Consider the following 24,008-nt stretch of genomic DNA (forward strand, 5'->3'; position numbering starts at 1 on the left):
TTCACGTGCGATTGTTGTTAACCTCAATAAAATAACTTAAAAGAAATGTTTTTGTTATTTAGTGGATGATTAACTAGGTTTTTGGTAATATGGGTAAGAAAGGGTTTAATTGGAGGGCTAGGCAAGTGGTTAATACAGAAATTGACAATGCATCAACAAAAAAGGTTTTAAAAAATCAGTTTTATGAAAAATGGTAAAAATTAAAGCTTAAAATTAATTTTTTAGATTGAAGTTGAAGGAAAATTAGATTCTGGACAATATGATGCTTCAAACGCGTTGGTTTTACCATCGGACAAGCGTAAAACAAGAGTGAAGAAAGATAAAGTGACTGTAACAAGAATACTGTCAAAAAGTCACAGGAAAAGATTAGAGAAAATTGTTGAAAAGAAGAAGAAAAAAGAGAATGTAAGTATACCACAAACATAAATATTCTATAAACTAATTAAACTAATAAAAAATAATATTTTCAGAGACAAAACTTGTTAGATGCACTTGCAACAGTCCAAGCAACACCTGAAGAACTAAACAGTTTAGTATCCATTGCATCAGTGCAGACAAAAGGTCTAAAACGCCATTTTTACGAACAAAACTTCCCGGAAAAGGTAGCAGCTAAAAAGATCCCGAAAAGTGACCAGGATTTATTGAATGGCGATGCAAAAATCAATGCAATTAAAGGTGCTAAACACCTAAGAAATGCATTAAAACAAGATGACACAGCAAAAAATGATCCAAATGTTGTTGGGTTTGATGAATCATCATCAGAATCTTCATCTGAAGATGATATTGAAGAAGAAAATGATATTAACAAAGTAATTGAAGAAGAAAATGATATCAACAAAGAAATAAAAGTTGAAAACGTTAAAATTGAACCGGAATATGACGAACCACTTGTAAAAAAGCAAAAAATCGAAACAATTATCATCAAAGATGATGATAAACAACCAAAAAATCAAAAAGCAACATTTGTTCAAGTAATCCGCGATGAATCAATTCAAATCGCGCGTCTAAAACTCCCCATCCTCGCTGAAGAACAACAAATAATGGAAACAATCAACGAAAACTCCATTATAATCATCGCTGGGGAGACAGGCAGTGGAAAAACCACCCAAGTCCCACAATTTCTCTACGAAGCAGGCTACGCACTCAATGGACAAATCATCGCTGTGACTGAACCACGCAGAGTAGCAGCTATATCAATGTCACAACGCGTCGGAGAAGAAATGTCCTTACCAAATGAAGTAGGATATCTCATCAGATTCGAAGGAAATGTAACTGACGAAACAAAAATTAAATTCATGACTGATGGTGTCTTACTTAAAGAAGTCCAGAATGATTTCTTATTAAAAAAGTATTCTGTTATCATCTTGGATGAAGCACACGAACGATCAGTGTATACTGATATTTTATTAGGACTGTTAAGTAGAATAGTTCCATTGAGGAATAAAAAAGGATTACCCTTGAAGTTGATTATAATGTCAGCGACGTTAAGAGTAGAAGATTTCACACAAAACGATCGATTATTCAAAACAATCCCGCCGGTTTTAAAAGTAGAAGCAAGGCAGTTTCCTGTCACGGTGCATTTCAACAAACGCACACATGAGAATTACCTAAAGGAAGCTTATAACAAAGCAGCCAAAGTGCATTGTAGATTACCCGATGGAGGTATATTGATTTTCGTCACCGGACAACAAGAAGTCAAGTTATTAGTGAGGAAACTACGCGGGGCGTTTCCCATGAAGAATAAAAACAAAATAATCGAAGCACAAAAATCCTTAGGTAACAATAAACATAAAAAAATCAAAGAATACAATGACCAATTTAATAAACCAAGTCAAAAGAAAGAAAAACATAAAAAGATGAAAATTCTACCAAAAATCAACCTGGATGATTACAGTCTACCACAAGACCATGACGAAGATAACGATGAAGAAGATGACAACATCCAAGATGATTTATTATCAGACACTGATGAAAACGAAGCTACTACTTTAACAAGTGATCAACCACTTTGGGTCCTGCCTTTATACTCACTCCTACCAACACATAAACAATCAATGGTCTTCCAACCACCTCCAATGGGTTGTAGACTCTGTGTGGTTTCAACAAACGTCGCTGAAACATCCCTGACAATCCCCGGGATAAAATATGTCATTGACACAGGCAAGACTAAAGTAAAACTCTTTGATAAAACCACCGGAGTTACTTCCTATATAGTCCACTGGACAAGTCAAGCATCCGCTGATCAACGTGCTGGTAGAGCCGGTAGAACAGCACCTGGACATTGTTATCGCCTATATTCAAGCGCGGTGTTTAATGACACATTTGAAAAATTCACCAAACCGGAAATCCAAGAGAAACCAGTCGATGATTTATACCTACAGATGAAATGTATGAATATCGATAAAGTAGTAAACTTCCCATTCCCTACAGCGCCGGATTTGTTACAGTTAAGAGTAGCTGCTAACAGATTGGAAGTTTTGGGTGCTTTGAAAGATGGAAGTGTGACGGATTTAGGACGTGCGATTGCAAAGTTTCCGGTTTTACCAAGATATGGAAAGATGTTAGCGCTGAGTCATCAACATGATCTACTACCTTATACAGTGCTACTAGTAGCTGCGTTATCCGTGCAGGAAGTATTGATGGAAACCCCGATAAATGATAAATTTGATATTAAAGAAACCCGGAAGAAGTGGCATGCGACCAGGGTGCTCTGGGCTGGTTCCGGACATGCGCAGTTACTAGGAGATCCTATGGTTTTACTCAAAGCAGTAGGCGCAGCTGAATATGCACATCAAAAAGGTTCCCTAGAATCTTTCTGTATGGAAAATGGTCTTAGACATAAAGCAATCATAGAAATCCGGAAGTTACGTCATCAGTTAACCAATGAAATCAAAATAAACGTACCAGATGTGGATCTCTGCGTTGATTTCAACATGAAACCACCTACGGACCTTCAAGCGAAGCTCCTAAGACAGATTATCTTAAGTGGGATGGGTGATCAAGTGGCTAGGAAGATTCCCTTGGATGAGATCAAAGAAAACCAAGATAAAGTCAAGTTTAAGTATGCGTATCATGCGATGAATATGGAGGAACCCGTCTGGTTGCATCAGGGTTCCGTGCTGAAGAAAACCCTACCGGAATTTGTTGTTTATCAGGAGATTTATGAAACTAACAAGATGTATATGCGTGGTGTGACTGCGATTGACCCCGAATGGTTGGTGAGGTTTGTTCCGCATTCGTGTAATCTCAGCGAGCCTTTGAGTGACCCCGAGCCGAGTTTTAATGAATCCACTGGGGTTGTTAATTGTACGGTGCGTGGGTCGTTTGGCAGTCAGAATTGGGAGCTGCCGAATTGTGTGATTGATTATAAGCATACGCTGGGGGCTTATAGATGGTTTGCGAGGTTTTTGTTGGAGGGGAGAGTTTTTTATAAGTTGGAGAAGTATAAGAAGTGTTTGTTGAGCACGCCGAGTACCATGGTGAAGAGCTGGGCGAATTTACAGGAGAGGACGGATTGTTTGTTGAAGGGGTTGATGGCGGCGAAGGTTTCGAGTCGGGGGGAGATGGAGGATGTGTGGGAAGAACAACCGAAATGTAAGTATTTTTTTTATGCTGTGGTGTGGGTGTAATTGTTTATTTGGACATGTTTTATGGTGAAATTTAAGATAATTGCATGAATAATGAATTAATTGTTGTTTTTGAGTGATTTTCTTGCTTAAAATTCGATGTTTTACTTGAAAAATATGATTTTTTGAATTAATATCAGTGTATTTTGATAATTTGGAAATTATAAAAGCAAATTTGGTTTAGTTACGCTAGAAATTAAGGATTAATTGCTCTAAAACGCAGATTTTAGCATAAAAATTCGTTCTTTTGTTTCAAAAACGTAGAAATTTAAATGATTTTATGTTTTATTCGGTGTTTTTCTCATTTACCGCGATTTTCTTGTAAAAATTAAAGAGAATTGCGTTGATTATTAACGAATTTTGTGATTTTTGTGTGATTTTTTGTGGATTTAAGCTCAAAAATTGATGTTTTAGTTGCAAAATATGATTTTCTGAATTAATATTAGTGAATTTTGATAAAATGCAAATTACAGGTGCAATTTTAGTTTGGTTATGATAAAAATTAAAGAATAATAGCTTTAAAATGCAAATTTTAGCATAAAAATCCGCGATTTTGCTTCCAAAACGTGAAATTCTGATGATTTCATATTTTATTCGACTTTTCCTAAATTACTGCAAGTATTTTGTCGAAATTTAGGACAATTACGTTAATTGTAAACTAATTATGTAGTTTTTGAGTGATTTTTAGCATTAAAACACGGAATTAAGCTCAAAAATCAATGTTTTGATTAAAAAATCGTAAAATTCTTGTCAAAATTTAACACAATTACAATTAATTACTAAAAATTGTTTGTTTTCTTCACGAAAATTAAACGAAACATATCCGAATAAACAAATGCTACCACAACACCTTATAAACCATAAACAAACTCCAAACATGTTTTCACACGAAAAACCAATCTAATTCAATAATATTTTCCATATTTTTAGATTTACTCAAGGAGTATCTACAATGGCTGCCTGAATCAGCCCATGGCGAAGTGACCCTCCTATGGCCACCATTAAACTAGCGATAGCGATATAAATAGATAACTGTTTGTTTACATATACATAATTTCCGTATGTTTATTTCCAACCCCTATATATAGTTTTCTATTCTCCTCGTGGTATGCTTGTATACGGTATACGGAATTTCGTTAACTTTGCGCCGGAGAGAAAACGAATCAATAAAGGCCACGACTGTCAAAGCCGACTGGCCTCGTTTTCCACCACATCGCAGCGCACAAGGATGCATTCGCAATTATCGCGCACAACAACAAACGAAAACGCAAGTGCGCACCGCGGAATCTCCAATTTCTCAGCAAAACACGCTTAAATCTCAATAGAAACAGGTGAATCATGTGGATTACGTTAGTGTTTACACAATTATTACAATTGGTAAGTGGATATGTGATAATATTGCAAGGAAATATTCATTTCTTTAATGTTTTGGGTTTTAGGTTGTTGGTAATTACTGTGAATTTGGTTTGTGTGAAGACGAACAACAATATTGCTGCGGCAAGAACAAATGCTGCAGCAAAAGCAGCAATTTATGGTTTTTTTGGTAAGGAAATTCAACATAACCTTAAATTTTATATTTTTTATTATTTATTTGTTGTTTTATAACGTGTTGTGTTACTAATTGTTTATTTGGATGTGTTTTCGGTAAAATTTAAGAGAATTTGGTTGATTGTTTACAGATTTTGTAGTTTTTTAAGGATTTTTTGCGGAATTAAGTTCAGAAATTGATGTTTTAGTTGCAAAATATGATTTTCTGAATTAATATTAGTGAATTTTGATAATTTGGAAATTATAAGTACAAATTTGGTTTAGTTCTGCTAGAAATTAATGATTAATCGCTCTAAAACGAAGATTTAAGCATAAAAATCCGTGTTTTTGTCTCAAAAACGTAGAAATTCGAATGATTTTATGTTTTATTCGATGTTTTTCTCAATTACCGCGACTTTCTTGTAAATATCAAAGACAATTGCGTTGATTATGAACGAATTTTGTAGTTTTTGTGTAATTTTTGCGAATTTAAGCTCAAAAATTGATGTTTTTGTTGCAAAATATGATTTCTGAATTAATATTAGTGAATTTCAATAAACTGCAAAGTACAGGTGCAATTTTAGTTTAGGTATGTCAGAAATTAAAGATTAAGAGCTTTAAAATGCAAATTTTAGTCTAAAAATCCGCGATTTTACTTCCAAAACGTGAAATTCTTATGATTTCATTTGTTATTTGGTGTTTTTCTAAATTACTGCAAGTATCTTGTCAAAATTTAAGACAATTACGTTAATTATAAACGAATTGTGTACTTTTTAAGTGATTTTTAGCTTTAAAACGTGAAATTTAGCTCAATAATTGATGTTTTCGTTATAAAAAATGATTTTCAAAATTATCATTACTGAATACTGCAAGTTTAATTTAAATATGCCAGAAATCAAAGATTAATCACTTTAAAACACAGATTGTAGCATAAAAATCAGTATTTTACATCAAAAAAACGAGAAATTCTAAATTATTGCAACAATTTTGTAGAAATTTCAAACAAATTATGCTAAACATGTCCAAATTACTTAATAACACAACACATACCAAAACAAAAATAAATAATTACCTACCAAATAATGTCATAAACTCAACAAATAAAAACAAAATATTCCATTCTAAATCTTAATTATTCTCATTACAGGGCTGGTATTCTAGTCGTAGTATTCATCCTGGTCATAGTCGCAATCTGCAATCGTAAACCACAGAAAGACCCCCACGGCCCGTACGAGAAACTCCGCACGGCCGACTTCATCGAAGAAGCCACATAGACAATGCGATCCCGTCAAGAGTTTAAAAAAACCCAAAACACTGAAATTCTACGACTGACTTAATTTATATTTAAAATATAAAAGAAATCAACGTTTTTAATGCGTATATTATCTTATACAAGTTGTGTGAAGAAGAGAGCAAAGCGCGAAACATTAGACAATGCCAAAAACCAATCATTTCAATACTCTGCAGTCATCTTAACTTGAATGTAATTTCTAGCACACAAGTCTGTGATATATGTAAAAAGTGAGTAGAGAATACAAATGTATAGAATGATTAGAGAGTTGTGAGACTAAGTGCAAGCAGCAACAGCAACTAAAAGTTTAAAATCTTACTTAATCTTTGAATTAATCATTCTATGTACTTTTATTATTGTCATTTGAATATTGCTATTCAAAACACAACATAATGTAACAATCTGACATAAATTTATCCTTCATATCTGAAACTGTGGAGTGGTTACTGTTGTTTTTATATTCCTCTTGATTCAATATTGATTTTGTTTGCATTTTCAACTTGTGATTTCTATTTATTATTGTGTTGTATCTTGCTTTCTACAGACACTTTCATCTAGAGGAAACTATACATAAAACAAAATAGAATTAAATGTCTATATTTGCACTTGCAGCTCCTTAGGTTTATGATTCTTCATAGTAATTGAAGAATATTTTACCATAGCAAGCTAAAATCATTAATAATTAATATATTTAAACCTAATTAAACTAAATTACTAATAACACCTTGTTAAAGTGATCTCTGGCATGCCTTGGTCTGCACCTTTCTTAAACCCTGCAATGAAAAATGTAAAATTTTCAAAATTTTGTATTGTAATTTATTTTTTGAGGTTATGTTTGCTTTTACCTAAATACAGCACAGTGGGTATGAAACCGTAGTGGAAGAGGGTCTTGCCGATGTCGATCACCAACGATAGGCGCTCCTTGGTATCCTCGCTGAACATTTTCGTTAAGTGTTAAGAGAGTTTTGATTTTAATTGATTTTTATTCAAGGATCGTGCAGAGCGCCCAATTCGACCGCACCACAGCACAGGCAAGTCGAAAAACACGTGCGCATGCGTTGTTATCGCCGCGTGTTATTGGTCTGTCATAAATTTGTTTTCACAGACTACTTTTGAATCTAAAAATTCAAATATTAATAAAAACAGGCAAAGATATTGTGATTTTTATGTTGTAAATGTTTCCTAGAATAAAGTTTATTAAGTTTAAATAGCTGAAAATTGAAATAAAAAACAGAAAAAGAAGAAAAATGGAACAAACGACCTTCAATTGACCTAAAAACAATAAAATACTGTTGAGATGATCCTAGATAACTCCTGGACTGCCTATAACCTGTAAAAACTGGTGGGGGTAAGCCTCTGCTACCTAAAACTGCTCCCAAACTCCGAACACCTGTGTAAACCTATACAAAACATTAAAAAATAGTCTCTTAAGCTCAGCATCTATCCATGGTCCTCTCCAATGCAAGAAAAAATCCCTAAAATGTTCTACAAATGCCCAAATTGCAAACAAAAGCAGATCTGTGCACTTTTACCCCCTACTAAATAGGATTACAAGACAGCCTGTTTGGTGTCAGGTATTAAAAGGCCCTCCAAAGTGAATCTATATTACGGACTTTTATTCTTTACTTTTTGTTTGTTTTTGCATTAATAAATAAGAAGAGGTGTAATGATTAGGATTTTTATTTACAATCTTAAAAAGTGTCTGCTAAAAAGAAATAAATTAGATTAATTTGGGGTAATGGGAAGGAATTCATTCACTCACACACATAAATACATTACATGACAATAGAAATAGAAAATAATGTTGTAATGCTGAAAAAAAGGCTGAAAGAGAGCTGAAAGAAATGTGATTAGATACTAACTACTATTGTAACTACTATTTCATTCTAAAGATAACTTGGCAGTCTGTTCGTATTAAAGTGAAGCAAATAATGAACACCTCGCCAAGTTATCAAACTACTCTAAAAGAAAAAAAGATTACTGCTATTGATGACATCTAACTGGAGGTAGAAGAGTGCAGCTGCAGCTGAAAGGCAAGTGAGACATTATTGCAGGAAAGGAAAGGGCCTAACAACGATAACGCACGCGGAATTAATTCGCGGGGACTTCTGAAAGCGGAAAATTATTAGTAACTAAACACACATTCACACAGGAGGAGAGAGAGACAGAGCCCTGCCTAATTGGCCCTACCTAATTACATACTTAGCTAAATCATCACAGACCGATTCATGTTGATCTAGTGGGGGGAAATCGCGACGCGTTTGCGATCTGTGATGAGAGTGGCATAACGGAAATGCCCGGTAAATACACAAATATAAAAGCAACCCGAAGAGGCACACAGCAATAAACACACATCATTCACACATTCATACTACGAAGAGACGGACCCCATAATTAATACAGCTCAAAGTCATCAAATTAAATGTGAAAATTAGAAAATTCAAATTAACATGATGATCAAATTAAATAGAAAATTGAATTAGATGTGAAATTGATGTGAATTGACTCCAAGCTAACAATAACGACCGAACGCGGATGACGCGATGCTGAAAAGTGTGATACTTTGAGTTAGCAACTGATTACCAATTAGATTCAAGCAGAAAAGTTAACTAAATAACAGAAAAAGTTGAGAGAATTGTTTACAAAATAATAGGAAATTTACTAGATTTATTGTTCTTATTTTTTGATGCAATTAAGCGAATTATTTATTTTCATTTGTCGCGATTATTGAAAATGTTTAATTAAAGAAAAGCAAGTTAACTCAAAGTAACACTAACACATAAACAAAAAGAAATAGCAAGAGGAACATGAGTGCATGCCGCGATTGGGATGCCCAAATTGCCAACAGAAAGCAGAATTGTGCATCCGGACAAAGGGAAATGTCCAGATGGGACTAAAGGGCGCATACAGATACAAGACAACCAGTTTGGTGTCAGGTGTACTCACTACTTAGACATCAGGCGATCTTATTATGCTGGGTGGATTAGCCCATAACCAAGGTCATAGCAATCAGTGGAATTCCCCTTGGGCTGACACACGAGCAGCAAATGTACTGGCACGTGAGGCAGTCAGGGGCACTAATTGCCACCCTCCGATTAGGGGCATCACCACACCTACCTTCAATCCGGCTCCATGAAACAGGGATCATTCGTCTTGTTTCACTGGAGGATGCGTCGAGTACTCCCCCGTTGTCCAACGCTGGTAGGAAGCTGGAAGAGGTCCAACGATGCCCCTCTTATCATGGATTGGTGGAATTGTTGGAGTAATTGTTTCACTACGCGCACTCGGCTTACTCCCGCACTTTTCGTTGATTCGTAGATGTTTTATGGTATTATAGATGTTTGTGACGCGCACTCGAAGTATTTCGTTACACCTCTTCAGGATCTTCGCGATTTACGACTATTCTAAGTACTTTGAACAAATTGAACAACTTATTTATGAATCGCGGTGACGAAACGCGTCGCGAGGTCTCTTCTGATCTGGAAAACAAGCAGAAAGAATAATGAGTAACAAATAAAGACAGTTTTATAGTAAAAATCACTGTTTTTAAACATCGCGCACTTTTTTCACTTATTTTTCAACTGAAATTTCACTGATTTCAACACAAGAACAACTTGTGATGATAAAAATAAGTAATATTAATGAAATTACTAATTATATTGCTTTTACCATCCTTGGGAAATCTAAAAATTTGTTACTTTTTGTTATAAACAATATAAATTGTTGTTTAAGTAGAAATTTTTAAAAATTTTCATGAATTTCTTCTTAAATTTGTATTTTTCCATGGTACCTATGAAAGAATAAAAGAAGAATTAGTAAAATATATGTCTAGACATAAAATGTACAGAGTTTTGAGGGTGTTACATTGTTGCAAAAGATAAAAACTGGTTTTGACCGTTGAAATCGTCGCTCGACTTTGAATTCTCGGAATCAGACTGCAGCTGCACACAAACACTAACAAAACGCGACCGAAACTCAAACGTTTTTGCTTTTATACTCTTCTATTTCTTTAATACAGTCTGAATTCACTTTCGTTTAGCTTTAAGATTCAATTTTTGTAACACTACGAGTATTAGTCTAATATTGTTAATTGATGTTTGGTTAATTTATTGTGTGAATAATTATGTTATGCGTAAATAAGAGGCTTACCTGTGTGGTTTATCCAGTGCACAACCCACAGGTATTCTTGTAGTGCTATTGGTTGATGTCTTTTGTATTCACAGGTAGAAAACCAAGAAGAATTTGTGTCTTCAACCAATGGTATTATGTTCACAAGTAAACCATGCGAATCTTAAAGGATTCACTTTAGGTTTTTCAATGAGAAGCTTTGTATACCACAGCAGGATGTGAAAATCGCGTGGAATTAACTCTGAAACAATGAAAAACAATGAAATTTAGTTGATATTGATAGAATATTCGCGAAATACTTGTAGAGTGTGAAAATGAAAATGACAGTTAGGTTTAAACTGCAGTGCGCAGGATTCTCGCGGCGAGTAATCAAGTTTGAGCAAAATGGCCGCCAACGGCCTTTGTTCCAAGAACAAAGAAGATGCACACAGAGAACAAAGGAAAAATTTTAAAAATCATATTTATCGATAAATTAATGCCCATCCACTGAAAATATGTGTTTTTATCGATAACTACGATGATTAGCTTTAAGAAAACGTATAGAATAAGACTCTTAACAGATTGGTAACACATTTAATCAGCGATTAAACTCTTGAGCCGACGAGCACGTGTTTTAAGCTTACATGAAAAATATTAATTAATCATGATTACACGATTGAAAACTTTAGAAACGCTTAGGATTTGAAGAGATAAGATAAATGCACTCTTCATAACCAAGGAATAATAACCAATTCACCATTATTTAGCCAATATCACCCGATTTCTGTAAGCAACGTTTTTGTCCTCAACCGACGCTTAACTTTGCACATAAAAATTTCTTAAATTACAACCCCGAACACAAAAATATTACTCCTTGCTTACCTCAAGGAAGATTCTACGTTGATTACACAACACTCGCGGTTTTAATTATTGAGGATTAATTTTTTAGAATCGGAACTAAACCACTTGCGCAAATTCACATCCGCCACGTTTGATGATAGCAAAAGGAAAGAAAGAATTAGCAAGTAACGCGCGCAATCAGATGAAGGTTGCGCAAAGCGTTTTTGCTCATCTACCAACTGATATCACCAAAAATTCAAACTTTCAAATCGGAAAACAATGCTACCAACCTAAAACAAAGAGTTAACTCATTATTACTAATTATTATTTAATTTTATGATTAATTGTTATTGTAAATTGAATGTTTTATAGTGTTTATTATTGTTTTTAATGTTTTAAACTTTTTTTGTTTTTATTTTAAGTTTTAAGAATGTTAATAGGTAATACAAACACAGTGCGTTCAAATAAAAACTAAAAATTTAAACATAAAATATTGTTATTAACTCTACAAAACATGTATAATACAAATAAAAACACTAAATATTAAATAATTAATAAAATTGCACTGTTAACACATAATTATTTGTATTTTTTAAAAGCTTTTATACATTCTACTCTGTATAAAAACATCATAACCTCAGAAATTCACAAGGTCTCATCAATATTTCCTCAATTTATAAAACCTAATTAAAACCAATTAAAATGTTTGGTCCGTTGAATTTTTCTGAACAAAAACGTGCATCTTTATCCGCCGCAGCCGCCCCCTGCCCATTATGCAGTGACACCTTCGATTTATCTCTCCAAATCGATTTATTCATGAAGCACCTGTTTGAGAAACATGATTTAGTCATCGAAGACATGCAAAAGATCCCAAAACTTGTAAAGTAAGTCACAACACATTCTAATTAAACAACAAAACAATCTACTAATAAAAACATCCATAGTTATTTAGATTACTGGCAAGTAAAGTTCCAAAACACTGAACTTTCTTCAATAGTTCCATCATTAGACATAGAACTAAATTTAGAAGCAAATAACTCAACAAAAAAGAAGTATTATCTACTCAGCACACTCATGAGGGAAGACAAAGAGCTCCGTCAACGTCTTCGCCTGGAAAACGCGTTGGATCAACAAGAATTCGAGCGCACTGATGAAAAATGCACACAGAATTGTTTATTCTGTCGATTAGAGTATAAAGGCATCAGGAAAGACTTCCTGGAGCATTTATCCAGCCAACACAATCTACAATTAGGCAATCCACAGAATCTTGTCTTTGTTGATGAGTTAATTCAAGCGATAAAAGCGAAATTCGACGCGTTTTGTTGCATTTACTGCGAGAAAACGTTCCCAGATCGAGCTGTACTCAAAGAACACATGCGCAAGAAGATCCACAAGCGTATAAACCCAAATAATAAAAACTATGACAAGTTTTACATTGTTAATTACACGGGAAATGACGATGGTGAAGAAGTTGCGCTTGAACCAGGCGAACGTAACTCGGATTCCGAGTATTCTGATTGGACGGAGAGTGATACGTTGATTAATTGCTTGTTTTGTGATGTTAGCGAGCCGGATATTAATAAGATTTGTATGCATATGCAGTCGGCGCATCGGTTTAACTTTCCGCAGCTCGCTGCGCATTTGGAGTTCTATCAGAGGGTGAAATTGGTTAATTTTTTGAGGAAACAGATGCATATGAAGAAGTGTCCGAATTGTGATGAAGAATTTAAGGATAAGGAAACACTACGGGTGCATATGAAGGAGGCTGGGTGCTTTGTTTTGCCTGAAGTTGCCAAGTTTGATCAACCAGAGTAAGTTTTTGTTGAAAAATGCGCAAAAGTTGGGGAAATTTGTTGTAACTTTTGATTGTGATAGGATAGCGATGGAATTCTTTCAGGATATGATAGAGAATTTTATTCTGAAGAGATTGGTATAGGGTTTATATAGGGTGTTATGAATTATATGTTTTAAATTTGATTTTAAAGCAGAAAAACGTGAAAAATTGCAAAATTTTAGTAAAATTGTTATAACTTTTGAATTTGATAAGATTTTAATGATTTTCTTTTGGTGCATTATTAGGAATTTAATTCTGAACAAACTGATATATTATTTATTCAAGTTTATATTAAATTAAGTTGCTAAATTTGAATTTAAAGTAGATACACGTGAAAATTTGCAGAATTTCATAAAAATTGAGATAACTTTTGAATTTGATAAGATTTTAGTGATTTTCTTTTACAGTTTAATCAAAAATTAAATTGTTAATGATCTAATATTCTTTATACATGGAATTTTGCACAAATTCATGCTTAAAATTCATTTTAAAGTTGAAAAATACGCAAATTTTATATAAAACTAGTAATTTCATCATAATTTCTACATTTTTTAAGATATCAACATGATTTTTGTAGTATTTAATGCAAAATTAAATTCTACAATCATTATATTACTCTATATTCATATTGTTATAAACAATTAATGTTAATCTTGTATTTTGTTTATGTTTCAGATATTACTTCCCAACATATGAAAACGACGTGTTTCTAACCTATCTAGAAGACGTAGAAGACTAAAATGAATGTAATTAAACCTAAACTAGTTAATTAGAGCATATAAGCGCATAGAACTATCTAATTCTATTAATTTATTCAATTAATCATTACATTATTGAAGTTAACCTTCTTTTCTCCTTGACACGCTTGCAAACGTCAAACTCAGCTGGTCGATAACACAACGCAAAATATCACACCGATAACGTGACTAAAAACATTCACCAAACGCGCCACACTCATCAAAACATTTCCGTGTTTATTGTTCATGCGATAATTCATGTGATTAATAATCCCTGACGATGCTATTGCAAAATTCTACACGCGCACAGCTGAAATTACATTCTAAATGCATAAAAACAGTGCAATCGTCAATAAAATCGCAATAATTTCCACCACAGCTGATAAAATTAGATAAAACAACTTGATACTCGTACATATGTACAGATAATATTCAAATCTGCGTTGTTTGAACGATAAGCAATGACTGGCGAGAGTTTAAACTGGTTTCATTTGTGAGTGGAGTGCATTCTGTGCCTCCAATGTGAATGCCTGTTGAATTTCAATGTTTGCGATCAGCAGACTCTCTGTGCATTACCTAAAGCGCACTGCGTCCTCACATTCCAACGCGTCGTCGTCCAGGGACGATGACAACTTATATCTGATTGTTGAGGACAAGAATCAACTTCTGCTCGAGGAGGAAGACTTCCACAGGGGGAACATCATGGGAGACAATCAGAATCATCGAGATATGCCTCAGCAGAGGTAAATTTTAATCATTCTGGAAGAATTTATTGAGTAAAATTAGTTTTATATACGAATAATTTGAGTTGTTATGTGTGTGCATTGGTATTGTCGTTTTGTGATTTTTATTTGTTTTTTGGCTAATTTTAGGAAAGGTTTCCTCAAAGGATTGATGGAAACCAACAAATGGTTGTTGTTTATGCTTACCACGGGTCTAATGGTGTATTTTACGGTGTGGTTGATGTTTTTTCATGTTTCTGGTGATGGACTTTATTATCCACTTGATAAATTCCACAAAAGTAAGTTTTTTACTAAAAAATACTCATAAAACCTTTAAAAATTAAATATTTTCTAGGAATACCTTCACAATGGGTCCACAGAGCGGTTGTTTACAACACTTATGACTTTGATGAGTTCTCAAACTATACAATAATCCCTCCTAACCTCAAAACATTACTACCCGATGATGTTGATAGACTACCGCCATCTAACGGTACAAAAATGGTGTGTTATTATAATTTCCCAGCGTTGAATGATACTTTAAGACGATTACAAGCTGTTGATATTGAGCCACATCTATGTACGCATATAAATCTTGCTTTTGCTAGCGTGCTAGACTCGAAAATTTACCTCTCCGATGAACAATTGCAAGTTGTTGAGGAAGTGATGCTTCTGAAGACCAAAAACAAGAAGTTGAAGGTGTTGATTAGTGTTGGTGGCGCTGGAGATGACAATGGTTTTCCTAATATGGTGAAAGATCATGAAAATCGTAAGATGTGAGTTAAAAAATCAAAAATTTCAATGTTTTTCATGTTTTTAACGCGTTTTTTTGTAGATTTATTAAAAGTATTCTGGATTATGTGAAAACTCACAAGTTTGATGGCGTTGATCTTGACTGGGAGTTCCCTGGAACAAATGCCAATCCGAAAACTAAGCAGCGCATGCATTTCACGCAACTTTTGCATGAAATTCGGAATGAAATCAATCGGCAGGAACATTTTAAGTTTTTGTTGACTGTGGCGGTTGCTGCGCCTGTGTTTATTGTGGATGTGGCTTATGATGTGAGCTATATGAATGAGTAAGTTGGTTTTCTGTTGTTTTTTGTTTTATTTTAAGTTTTAATGTGTTTTTATTGTGTTTTTTGTAGGTATGTTGATTTTGTCAACTTGATGAGTTATGATTACCACTTCTACACCAAGTTTACGCCGTTCACGGGCATGAATTCGCCGTTGTATGCCAGGGAAACTGATATTGGGTATTTTAGTACTCTGAATATTAATTATACTGTGCATTATTGGCTCAATAAGGGAATTGCTCGTGAGAAGTTGGTTGTTGGGTTGCCTACGTACGGACATAGCTTCAGGTAAGATTAAGGGTTATAAAAGTTGTTTTTGCTTGTATCTTTTTAAATATTTGGTATATTTGAAAAATCTCTTCAACAATCGATTCACAATTAAATTCTACATAAGATAACGTATTTTGTTAGTGTTATAAGTTCTCATTTTGCTCTAATTTTGATAAGTGTGCACTTTTGGTACTTTTTTGTGTTTTTTATTTATAATTTTGTTAATAATTTAAATATTCACTTTATTTTTTTATCAATTTATACAGAAATAAATTCTGTACATTCTAGAACATTTTTTAAACTATCACTACTTATATTAAATAAGTTATTCAACATTAAAGTTGTCAAATTTAGTAAAATGTGCACTTTTTGCGTTTTTGTTCATAACTTTACTAATTATTCAAATATTTCAATCATTTTTTCACCCAATTATACACAAACAAATTCTACACCTTCTAAAACACTCAATATACACAAAACACACAAATTACTACTATTATTTAACATTTAAACTTAAAATTTAAACAATTTTTGTTTCCAGATTGGTTAATTCCTACAATCATGGCATAAACGCAGCTGCAAATGACTACGGCACACTCGGCGCGGACGGATTCGTTGGCTACAACGAATTATGCGTGTTTCTGCGTCGTAATCAAATCACACCGATGTTTGACTTGGTCACACGCAGCGCATTCGCTACACGCCACCACGAATGGGTTTCCTTCGACGACAGGCAGAGTCTCACCTACAAAACTGAATTTATCCGCGCGAATCGTTTTGCTGGAGTCATGGTATACGCACTGAACACTGATGATCATGCCGGTGTGTGCATGGAGAACAATACAACCAAATTTCCACTCACAAAAACCATAAAATACGCGTTGACAGGCTAAAATCTACAAAATATCGAATAGCAACCGTAGTCTAACCTAATTTTATAGGTAAACGGGATAATAGGTTAGTTTTTAGATAATTTGTGTCATTCCAAAGTAAGTTACCTGAATTTACCTGATATTATGCCATTTGTAGGGAAATTTTAGTGGAATTTGTATTTATTCAATGGAATTCTGTGATTTTCAATGATTTTAAGGTTAAATCGAATATTATTATGCATTTAAGTATTAATTACTCAATCTAGAGGTGTGCAAGCCCTGAAAATGGGAGTCAGTATTAGGAAAGGTGATAAATGGCCAAATCTTAACTTAAATTAAATCAAAATCATAAATTATCAATAATTATACATTATATTAACTTATACCAGTAGATATAAGAAAATTATCACATTGTTTGGACATTCATTGGTCTTTTCAAGTAGAGATTAAATAAAAAGTGCCAAAATGCTTTCAATCAATAAAAAAAAACTTAATTTGTAACCTGCACCTGTCAAAATTCTGTTTTTTGAGGTTAATTTAATAATTTTTTAGTTTTTTGTTAATAACTCCTTCAATTTTAAAGATATTTCAAAAATTCCTTCACTAATCTGCGTAGAAATAAATTCTACATCTTTGTATATCATTTGTACATAATAACTAATGAGATTTCTATGATTATTTTAAGTTTTACTCAAAATCACAATAAAATACTTTCTAGTATCTCGAAAAACCGCCACATTGTCGTATACCGAATGATAAAGTTCAACTTATGCTTAATATTAAAGTCGTGGAGGTCTTTTCCACCACTGTTATCAATTAAAATCAACAAAGTGTAATTTGACCAGTCTGTATGCCCTGCACCATAGATGCCAATATATGCAGGTCTCTTAATGTCTTCATTCAGCTCTATTATGTCCACACCGCATGTTGTGGATGAAATATCGTACTCATTAGGTCCATAACCAGGTTTCTTATCAGATGATATGTAGATATCAGCATCACCATAGCTATAATACAAATGAATAACATTAGAATTGTCACCATGGTGAAATGTCAGTGTAAATCAACAAATTACTTACGTGGAGATGAGTTTAAGCTTAAATCGACCTTCGTTGTGAAAACTATAGTAACTAAAGTTCTCTCTGGCGATGCTATCGTTGATAAACTCGAGATATTGCTCGTCAAACTCGAAGCTGAAGATTTGGTTGACACTTTTGTAGAGATTCTTCATGAACAGCAGCAACAGCAGGAAACTGAGCAGCTGTTTTAGGTACATTTTACCATTTTCTAACCGGGAACATTGTTTTATGTTGTTTCTAACGTTTATTTTGAAAGAAAATTGAATATTTTGTGGGTTTTGCGATGTAAGAATAACCTCAATGTGTTATTTGGGTTGCCTACATTCACAACACAATTTATTCACTTACACTGTTTAAGCTGTCATTTTATTGGGATATGAAAAATACAAAAGGAATTTGTATTTATAAATTTATTTTTCCATTTTTTTGTAGACATTTTCCTCAATTTTCGTTCATGCGCCGGTTCACAAACGCGCTTGTACTGCATGTAGTCGACATATTAAACTAAGTGTTGTCCCATTTGCCCTAAACTTCATAAACAAAATGGCGCCGGCCATTCGCTTCAATTTCTTCTCAAATAATAAAAAAACAAAAGAAACTTAATAACAAAAAACGTCCATAGATCGACCGGAATCTTCATTTCGTACAGAAAAGTGAAAAATTTACGTCATTGCCAATTTGTATAAGATGTTTGTATGTGTTGTGTATGTGTGTGTGTATAAGAAGTAAAACAAGAAAAAGAAAACAAAAGGATAACAAATTGTAATAAATGTAATATTTTTGTGTAGTGTATGTGTGTGTGGCGTTGTTTTAGCGTCAACATGCGTTGAAATTCTTTGAAACTCTACAGATTTGTTTTTTGAATTTTGGTTAAAGTTAAACTGATAACTTTGTAACGGTTTGTTTATGTTGTTGTTGTTGATGGAGTTGATGTTGTCTATTGCAAACTGTTCACTTGCTGCTGGTGTGACTGTTGCTGTTGATTCAGAGATTGGTTTTGTAGCGCTGTGTCTTTTACATGTTTTTCGACCTAAAACAAAGCATTTTCTTTAGTTTTTTGTTTATAACTAGGAAACTATTTGAGATAATTTAAAAAATTCGGTAAAAATTAAATCTAAACAAATTCTACAACAATATTAATCATGGTATAATGAAATTAGCTAAAAATTAATTTTTTAAAGCGTAAAAATTAACGAAAAATTGAATATTTGACGGTTATTTTTCGGTTTTTTGTTAATAATTCATTGAAAAATTAAAATATTTCAATTATTTCTTCACTAATCTAAACCCAGATAAATTCTGTACTAATATTAACTAGTTTTGTCCACATTCTACCTAAATTTCTACTTTTAATAACCTTCTGAAGTCAAAAATAACTTTTTTTACATTTTCGACATATTTTCAGTTTTTTGTTAATAATTCATAGAAAAATAAAAATATTTAAACAATTTTTTCACCAAAACATGCACAGATAAATTCTACACAAAACCAAACCAACTTTATACAGCTTGTACCACGAATTACCTAATTTTCAACCCCTTAAACTCAAAAATCACTATTTTTAGACAGTTTTTCATACTTTTTGTTAGTTTTTTGTTAATAATTTCTAGAGTAATTGAAATATTTGAACAATTCCTTCGCCAATACATGCTCAGATAAATTCTACACAAAACCACACCGATTTTATACAGCTTGTATCAAAAACAACCCAATTTCTAAACAAAAAAATCAAAAATTTTCCAACTCAACTACATTTTTCTTAATTTTTTCCTCATAACTCAAGCTAAACTTTATATATTCAAACAATTTCTTCACCAATACAAGCCCCGCTAAATTCTTCACCCTCTCCCCTCATTTTCACACTCATACAACCCACACATCCTCTCTAAATAAATAAAACCATGCAAAAAGTGAGTGAAAAAGCAGTTTATTTCAGGTGCGCTTCCTCGACTTCTTCGCCCGCTTGGCGCCGTGCTGACTCACCACTTTCGTAATGTACTCAAACTCTCGGCTCTCGGCGCGGCCGCGCACGTTCTCCAGCTGGTAGGGCGGCGATATCGTCACCTTGTCGAAGACGACAATGTCGTTGTTGTTCCATCGCACCTCCTTGATGGTCTTGGCGATGGCGCGGAAGAGGCGCTGCCCCTCCGGCGTCACGTTCGACGACATCTTCGTCAGCAGGCGCTTCTTTTCCTCCACGGAGTTACGAATTCGTGTATTCAACTAAAAAACAAGAAAAAATCAATCAAATTAATCAATTTTAAAGCATAAAAACAGCAAAACATCAAATATTTGAAAAATTCTTTCAGCAGTCAATTGAGAAATTAATTCTACAATGTATAAAACATTTTATATACAGGATGTGATAAGAATTATAATAAATATCAGTGATTTTGTGTTTTAATTAGTTTTTTGCTTATAACTTTGTTAAATTTTGGAATATTTTGATGTTCTCTTCATTAAAGTGAAGAGAATTAAATTCTGTATAGATATAAAAGTTTTATATACAGGGTGTATCAATATTTCTATCAAATTTTCTCATTTAAAGTCAAAAATTGTTATTTTCTTTCAAATTAACGAAGTTTTTAGAAGTTTTAAATAAAAATATGATAGTTTCAGATGTAAAACTATAAAATTAAGTAAAATAAAAGCAAGTTTTGTTGGTTAAAAGAGTAAAAATTGTTAAAATGTGTAGTGGATGATTACCCTTTGCAGATTTAGGGAAACAGGCACATCTGGAGCAGTGGTAACTTCCTTCTTCACCTGGAGTTCCTTAACCAGTGCCAGATTGATGAAGTTGACATCATTCAGGTTGTTTGGCCCATTTGGTGAGGCACATTCTACAAACAACATTAAGGAAAACAAAAACAAGCCTGGCACATGCAATATAAACACAAATAACATGAAAATGATGCTCTAAACAAGGGTAAACTGAATTTGTTTGTGGGGTTGTTGTTTGAAAGGATACTCAGTATCAAAATCTTGGTTTGCAGGTCGAACGCCATCACTTCGCCCTCAATCTCCTTGTTGTGGCACGTCCGGCACCACACGGTGCTGCCGAGCGTGAAGCAGTCGGAGACGCCCGCCATCGGTGGGGCCGGTGGTGGTCGCGCGCGCCGCCCGCTATCAGCATACACTGCCACTGCCGCCGCCGCCGATGCGCTGCCGCTGGTCGCGAAGGGGGCTCCTGGCTCAGCGCGCGCGGCGCATACGGGCATCCGTCGGACGATTCGCGCACGCTGCTCGCACCAGGTGCTGGGGACGCGGTCGCCGCGTAAGTCGCGCACGGATTTCACGGAATGCGAGACCTGCGAGACGAAAGGGCCACGGTCCTTCGTCGCCTTCGTCGTCGTTTCGGTCGTGTGTTTCTCTCGTCGCGCTCGTGCACCGAACACATTTGACGTTTTTGACATTTGCACATCTGGGGGAATTTCACGAAACTTTAACTCGACCAGTGTACAAAAATTCAAAATAACAGCTACTAAACTACATAAATTTTGTACATAACAAGTAAAAACGACGTATTAAACAAATAAAAACATAATTTCTCATAAATTTATCTTTAGAATTTCTGTAAAAGTAGTTTTAAAACTTCAAAAGTCACTAAAAAACATGGCGTATAATAAAATCTAGTAACTTTCTAGTAACTTTCACATTTTATTAACTGTCATCACTTATACAGAGTGTTTTCACATAAAATTAAATAAAAAATTAATAAACAAACATAATTAACTAATTAAACAATCAAAAACACCCGTAAATCGTCTTCCTTTACTTATTGCAACTGTCTACACTAAATAATTCGTTCCAACAGCTCTAAATACCTCATAACTTAATAAATAAGCTGTAAAAGTTTAAAAATTGTATTTTCGATTAAACATCAACAAAAAAATCGAAAATAATCACAAATACACCGTGATATAACGTCCAAAGGTGCAATTGGTCATTCCCCACCTTTCACTACGTGCTTTTCCTTATAATTTCACGTTCCAGACGCGAATTCGCAGTGTCAAAGTGCGTTTTGTGCTGTGGAAGTAAATTGGAGGTTAGTCAATTTTAATGTTTATGTGATAATTAAACAATTTCAATGTGTAATAATAATGACTTGCACGTTGATAACTTTTTAGTTGGTGGTCCAAGGGTCGTTCGACACGTTTTTGTAGGGAATTGTCGTCTGTGGCGGACAAAAACTTAGAAAACTCGCACAAAGTGAATGAAATTTAGTAAAAGTGTAATTGTTTTACGGAAATCGGTGATTGTTTAAGTTATAAACAATGGAGATTAAGGAAGTGAAGGTGCCTGTGCCCTGGGGACATATTGCAGGTTGGTTTATACAATATTTATTAGTTTTAAACTTGTTTTCTTGTTCAATATGTGTCAAAATTTAAGTTTTTTGTTAGTAATTTATTAATTACTCGAAAATTAATTAAGCTAGGGACTTGATTCTTTTAATAGTTTATTTAGCATTAAATTCTGCATCAATTTCTTTAGATTTTTAGTAAAATACTTGCTTTTATGAACTTTTATTAAGCATTTTAACCTAAAAAACGTGTTTTTTTCTTGTTATTTCTTAATTATTGCCAAAATAATTGAGTTAGTTTAAATATTCGGATTGGCAATGATTCAGAATTTAATTCTGCATCTATTGATATTGAATTCATATATATTTTAATGTTTTATAAAAAGTTATTAACAAAAAACGCGAAAAATTACTTCAAATTTTAGGTTTTTAACTCATAACTTTTAAAATATTAATTTAATTATTGAATTTCTTTAATTAGTTGATGTATAATTTAACACAGAACCCAACCTTAGCAAAATTATAACAATATTACCTTTAGTTTTGAAATTATTCAACAAAAACCCTTCAAAAACATGAAAATTTCTAATTTTTCTCATATTTTTCAGTCAAAGTCTGGGGCGATGAGAAAAACACTCCTGTTCTGGTAATCCACGGCCTCCTAGACAACGCTGGAGCAATGGATCGTCTTCTCCAACAACTTCCCACGAATTTCTGCTACTATGCAATGGATTTACCCGGCCACGGCCGTTCATCCCACTGGCCGCAATACGCCATGATCCATTCCATCGATAATCTACTCTCATACAAAGCTGTCACCGACTACTTCCAACGCAACGAGTACATCCTACTCGGCCATTCCTGGGGCGCACAAATCGGTCTTCTTTTTGCTATAATCTACCCGGAAGTAGTCACAAAGTTGATAATGCTCGATACACTTTTTGTTTATCCGATAACTTCGGGACAATTCCGGCCAGCAATGCAAGAATACCACCGAATGTACTACAGCACAATGGAGAAGTTACAAAAGCGTAAAGCACCGGAGTACACTCGAGAGGAAGCGCTTGATAGACTCATGAATCAACGCAGATACGGCGAGATCAGTCAGCCTGCAGCGGAAGCGATTTTAGCACGAAATATGATTCCGACGAGTGATGGCAAGCTAAAATTCGCCACAGATCAAAGGCTGAAGTTTTTTGTTAGTTTATTCACTGATTTTCGATATATTACTGATGTTTTGAAGAAAAATCCTGTCAATTGTCCAGTGTTAGTGATTTTAGCTTCAGAAAGCAATCTGCAGACGGTTTATTTCAAACCTGTGCTGAAATTGTATCAAAAACAGAAGAATTTTACTGTTAAAGAAGTTGAGGGTAATCATGATGTGCATAATAATCATCCAGAAAGAGTCGCGCCGTTGATTTGTAAGTTTTTGATCGAGGAAACTAAGACAAAGAGTAAAAAAGCAGTAAAAAGCAAATTGTGATTTGTAAGTAGTTTAATTTGAAGGTTTTTGCAGTATTTTTATGAATTTTATAGAGTTTACTTGGGTATAGCATAAATGTATCTATTTTAATTATAAACATATTGCTTCAGAGGGTATTTTTATACATATAAATCATTATTTTATTGTTTTAAACATGTTATAAACAATAAAACAAGCTGAAATGTTATGAAGCAAGTTGTTTGGTTGACATTTCCGATGTTTGCCGATGATGCCCGATCGTATGT

General features: G+C 33.9%; 8 protein-coding genes across 9 annotated transcripts; 5 read left to right on the top strand and 3 right to left on the bottom strand.

Annotated features, from left to right (window-relative positions):
* Positions 1–89: 89 nt before the first annotated feature.
* kz (putative ATP-dependent RNA helicase kurz) lies at positions 90–4,636 on the top strand. Its single transcript, XM_065316926.1, has 4 exons — positions 90–164; positions 226–405; positions 471–3,594; positions 4,557–4,636. Exons 1-4 carry the CDS (start codon positions 90–92, stop codon positions 4,634–4,636), a joined length of 3,459 nt encoding a protein of 1,152 aa, XP_065172998.1.
* Positions 4,637–4,780: 144 nt separating this feature from the next.
* Positions 4,781–6,876, top strand: LOC135798498 (uncharacterized). Its single transcript, XM_065311358.1, has 3 exons — positions 4,781–5,003; positions 5,066–5,169; positions 6,301–6,876. Exons 1-3 carry the CDS (start codon positions 4,965–4,967, stop codon positions 6,425–6,427), a joined length of 270 nt encoding a protein of 89 aa, XP_065167430.1. The 5' UTR covers positions 4,781–4,964; the 3' UTR covers positions 6,428–6,876.
* Positions 6,776–7,525, bottom strand: Tom7 (Translocase of outer membrane 7). 2 transcript variants are annotated; one of them, XM_065311375.1, is made up of 3 exons: positions 7,290–7,525; positions 7,169–7,217; positions 6,776–7,008 (listed from the first exon to the last, which is right to left on the bottom strand). In XM_065311375.1, the coding sequence occupies exons 1-3, from the start codon at positions 7,384–7,386 to the stop codon at positions 6,999–7,001; spliced, it is 156 nt and encodes a 51-aa protein (XP_065167447.1). In that variant the 5' UTR covers positions 7,387–7,525; the 3' UTR covers positions 6,776–6,998. The 2 variants fall into 2 exon arrangements, with proteins under 2 accessions (XP_065167447.1, XP_065167440.1); XM_065311368.1 differs by having other exon boundaries at positions 6,776–7,110; positions 7,290–7,523.
* Positions 7,526–12,035: 4,510 nt separating this feature from the next.
* LOC135800647 (zinc finger protein 277) lies at positions 12,036–14,025 on the top strand. Its single transcript, XM_065313920.1, has 3 exons — positions 12,036–12,275; positions 12,336–13,202; positions 13,901–14,025. Exons 1-3 carry the CDS (start codon positions 12,094–12,096, stop codon positions 13,962–13,964), a joined length of 1,113 nt encoding a protein of 370 aa, XP_065169992.1. The 5' UTR covers positions 12,036–12,093; the 3' UTR covers positions 13,965–14,025.
* Positions 14,026–14,123: 98 nt separating this feature from the next.
* Positions 14,124–17,265, top strand: Cht11 (Chitinase 11). Its single transcript, XM_065313911.1, has 6 exons — positions 14,124–14,705; positions 14,835–14,983; positions 15,040–15,460; positions 15,520–15,762; positions 15,832–16,047; positions 16,571–17,265. Exons 1-6 carry the CDS (start codon positions 14,506–14,508, stop codon positions 16,920–16,922), a joined length of 1,581 nt encoding a protein of 526 aa, XP_065169983.1. The 5' UTR covers positions 14,124–14,505; the 3' UTR covers positions 16,923–17,265.
* LOC135800653 (UPF0669 protein v1g209471-like) lies at positions 17,255–18,312 on the bottom strand. The gene is made up of 2 exons (XM_065313935.1): positions 17,981–18,312; positions 17,255–17,908 (listed from the first exon to the last, which is right to left on the bottom strand). The coding sequence occupies exons 1-2, from the start codon at positions 18,175–18,177 to the stop codon at positions 17,599–17,601; spliced, it is 507 nt and encodes a 168-aa protein (XP_065170007.1). The 5' UTR covers positions 18,178–18,312; the 3' UTR covers positions 17,255–17,598.
* Positions 18,313–18,375: 63 nt separating this feature from the next.
* LOC135802644 (protein LSM12-like) lies at positions 18,376–21,372 on the bottom strand. Its single transcript, XM_065316256.1, has 4 exons — positions 20,949–21,372; positions 20,687–20,820; positions 19,964–20,203; positions 18,376–19,010 (listed from the first exon to the last, which is right to left on the bottom strand). The coding sequence occupies exons 1-4, from the start codon at positions 21,196–21,198 to the stop codon at positions 18,918–18,920; spliced, it is 717 nt and encodes a 238-aa protein (XP_065172328.1). The 5' UTR covers positions 21,199–21,372; the 3' UTR covers positions 18,376–18,917.
* Positions 21,373–21,658: 286 nt separating this feature from the next.
* LOC135802952 (serine hydrolase-like protein) lies at positions 21,659–23,954 on the top strand. The gene is made up of 3 exons (XM_065316589.1): positions 21,659–22,025; positions 22,108–22,303; positions 22,889–23,954. The coding sequence occupies exons 2-3, from the start codon at positions 22,255–22,257 to the stop codon at positions 23,761–23,763; spliced, it is 924 nt and encodes a 307-aa protein (XP_065172661.1). The 5' UTR covers positions 21,659–22,025; positions 22,108–22,254; the 3' UTR covers positions 23,764–23,954.
* The last annotated feature ends 54 nt before the right edge of the window (positions 23,955–24,008 follow it).

This window comes from Atheta coriaria, unplaced genomic scaffold (genome assembly GCF_025399875.1).
Source record: "Atheta coriaria isolate IRGN ID8LTWV9N9 unplaced genomic scaffold, Caltech_Dcor_3.1 hic_scaffold_2_pilon, whole genome shotgun sequence".
In the NCBI taxonomy this organism is placed as follows: domain Eukaryota; kingdom Metazoa; phylum Arthropoda; class Insecta; order Coleoptera; family Staphylinidae; genus Dalotia; species Dalotia coriaria.

Coding starts and splice junctions, on each gene's coding strand:
- kz (XM_065316926.1), top strand. CDS start 90: ATGGGTAAGAAAGGGTTTAATTGGAGGGCTAGGCAAGTGGTTAATACA. Junction 165..225: donor ACAATGCATCAACAAAAAAG/GTTTTAAAAAAT, acceptor TTAATTTTTTAG/ATTGAAGTTGAAGGAAAATT. Junction 3,595..4,556: donor GTGGGAAGAACAACCGAAAT/GTAAGTATTTTT, acceptor CCATATTTTTAG/ATTTACTCAAGGAGTATCTA.
- LOC135798498 (XM_065311358.1), top strand. CDS start 4,965: ATGTGGATTACGTTAGTGTTTACACAATTATTACAATTG. Junction 5,004..5,065: donor TTACACAATTATTACAATTG/GTAAGTGGATAT, acceptor TTTGGGTTTTAG/GTTGTTGGTAATTACTGTGA. Junction 5,170..6,300: donor AGCAATTTATGGTTTTTTTG/GTAAGGAAATTC, acceptor TTCTCATTACAG/GGCTGGTATTCTAGTCGTAG.
- Tom7 (XM_065311368.1), bottom strand. CDS start 7,386: ATGTTCAGCGAGGATACCAAGGAGCGCCTATCGTTGGTGATCGACATC. Junction 7,218..7,289: donor ACCCACTGTGCTGTATTTAG/GTAAAAGCAAAC, acceptor TTTTCATTGCAG/GGTTTAAGAAAGGTGCAGAC.
- LOC135800647 (XM_065313920.1), top strand. CDS start 12,094: ATGTTTGGTCCGTTGAATTTTTCTGAACAAAAACGTGCATCTTTATCC. Junction 12,276..12,335: donor AAGATCCCAAAACTTGTAAA/GTAAGTCACAAC, acceptor AAACATCCATAG/TTATTTAGATTACTGGCAAG. Junction 13,203..13,900: donor GCCAAGTTTGATCAACCAGA/GTAAGTTTTTGT, acceptor TTTATGTTTCAG/ATATTACTTCCCAACATATG.
- Cht11 (XM_065313911.1), top strand. CDS start 14,506: ATGTTTGCGATCAGCAGACTCTCTGTGCATTACCTAAAGCGCACTGCG. Junction 14,984..15,039: donor ACTTGATAAATTCCACAAAA/GTAAGTTTTTTA, acceptor AATATTTTCTAG/GAATACCTTCACAATGGGTC. Junction 15,763..15,831: donor GATGTGAGCTATATGAATGA/GTAAGTTGGTTT, acceptor TGTTTTTTGTAG/GTATGTTGATTTTGTCAACT.
- LOC135800653 (XM_065313935.1), bottom strand. CDS start 18,177: ATGTACCTAAAACAGCTGCTCAGTTTCCTGCTGTTGCTGCTGTTCATG. Junction 17,909..17,980: donor AAGCTTAAACTCATCTCCAC/GTAAGTAATTTG, acceptor TTTGTATTATAG/CTATGGTGATGCTGATATCT.
- LOC135802644 (XM_065316256.1), bottom strand. CDS start 21,198: ATGCCCGTATGCGCCGCGCGCGCTGAGCCAGGAGCCCCCTTCGCGACC. Junction 20,204..20,686: donor TTTCCCTAAATCTGCAAAGG/GTAATCATCCAC, acceptor CTTGTTTTTTAG/TTGAATACACGAATTCGTAA. Junction 19,011..19,963: donor TTGAGTACATTACGAAAGTG/GTGAGTCAGCAC, acceptor GCTTTGTTTTAG/GTCGAAAAACATGTAAAAGA.
- LOC135802952 (XM_065316589.1), top strand. CDS start 22,255: ATGGAGATTAAGGAAGTGAAGGTGCCTGTGCCCTGGGGACATATTGCA. Junction 22,304..22,888: donor GCCCTGGGGACATATTGCAG/GTTGGTTTATAC, acceptor CATATTTTTCAG/TCAAAGTCTGGGGCGATGAG.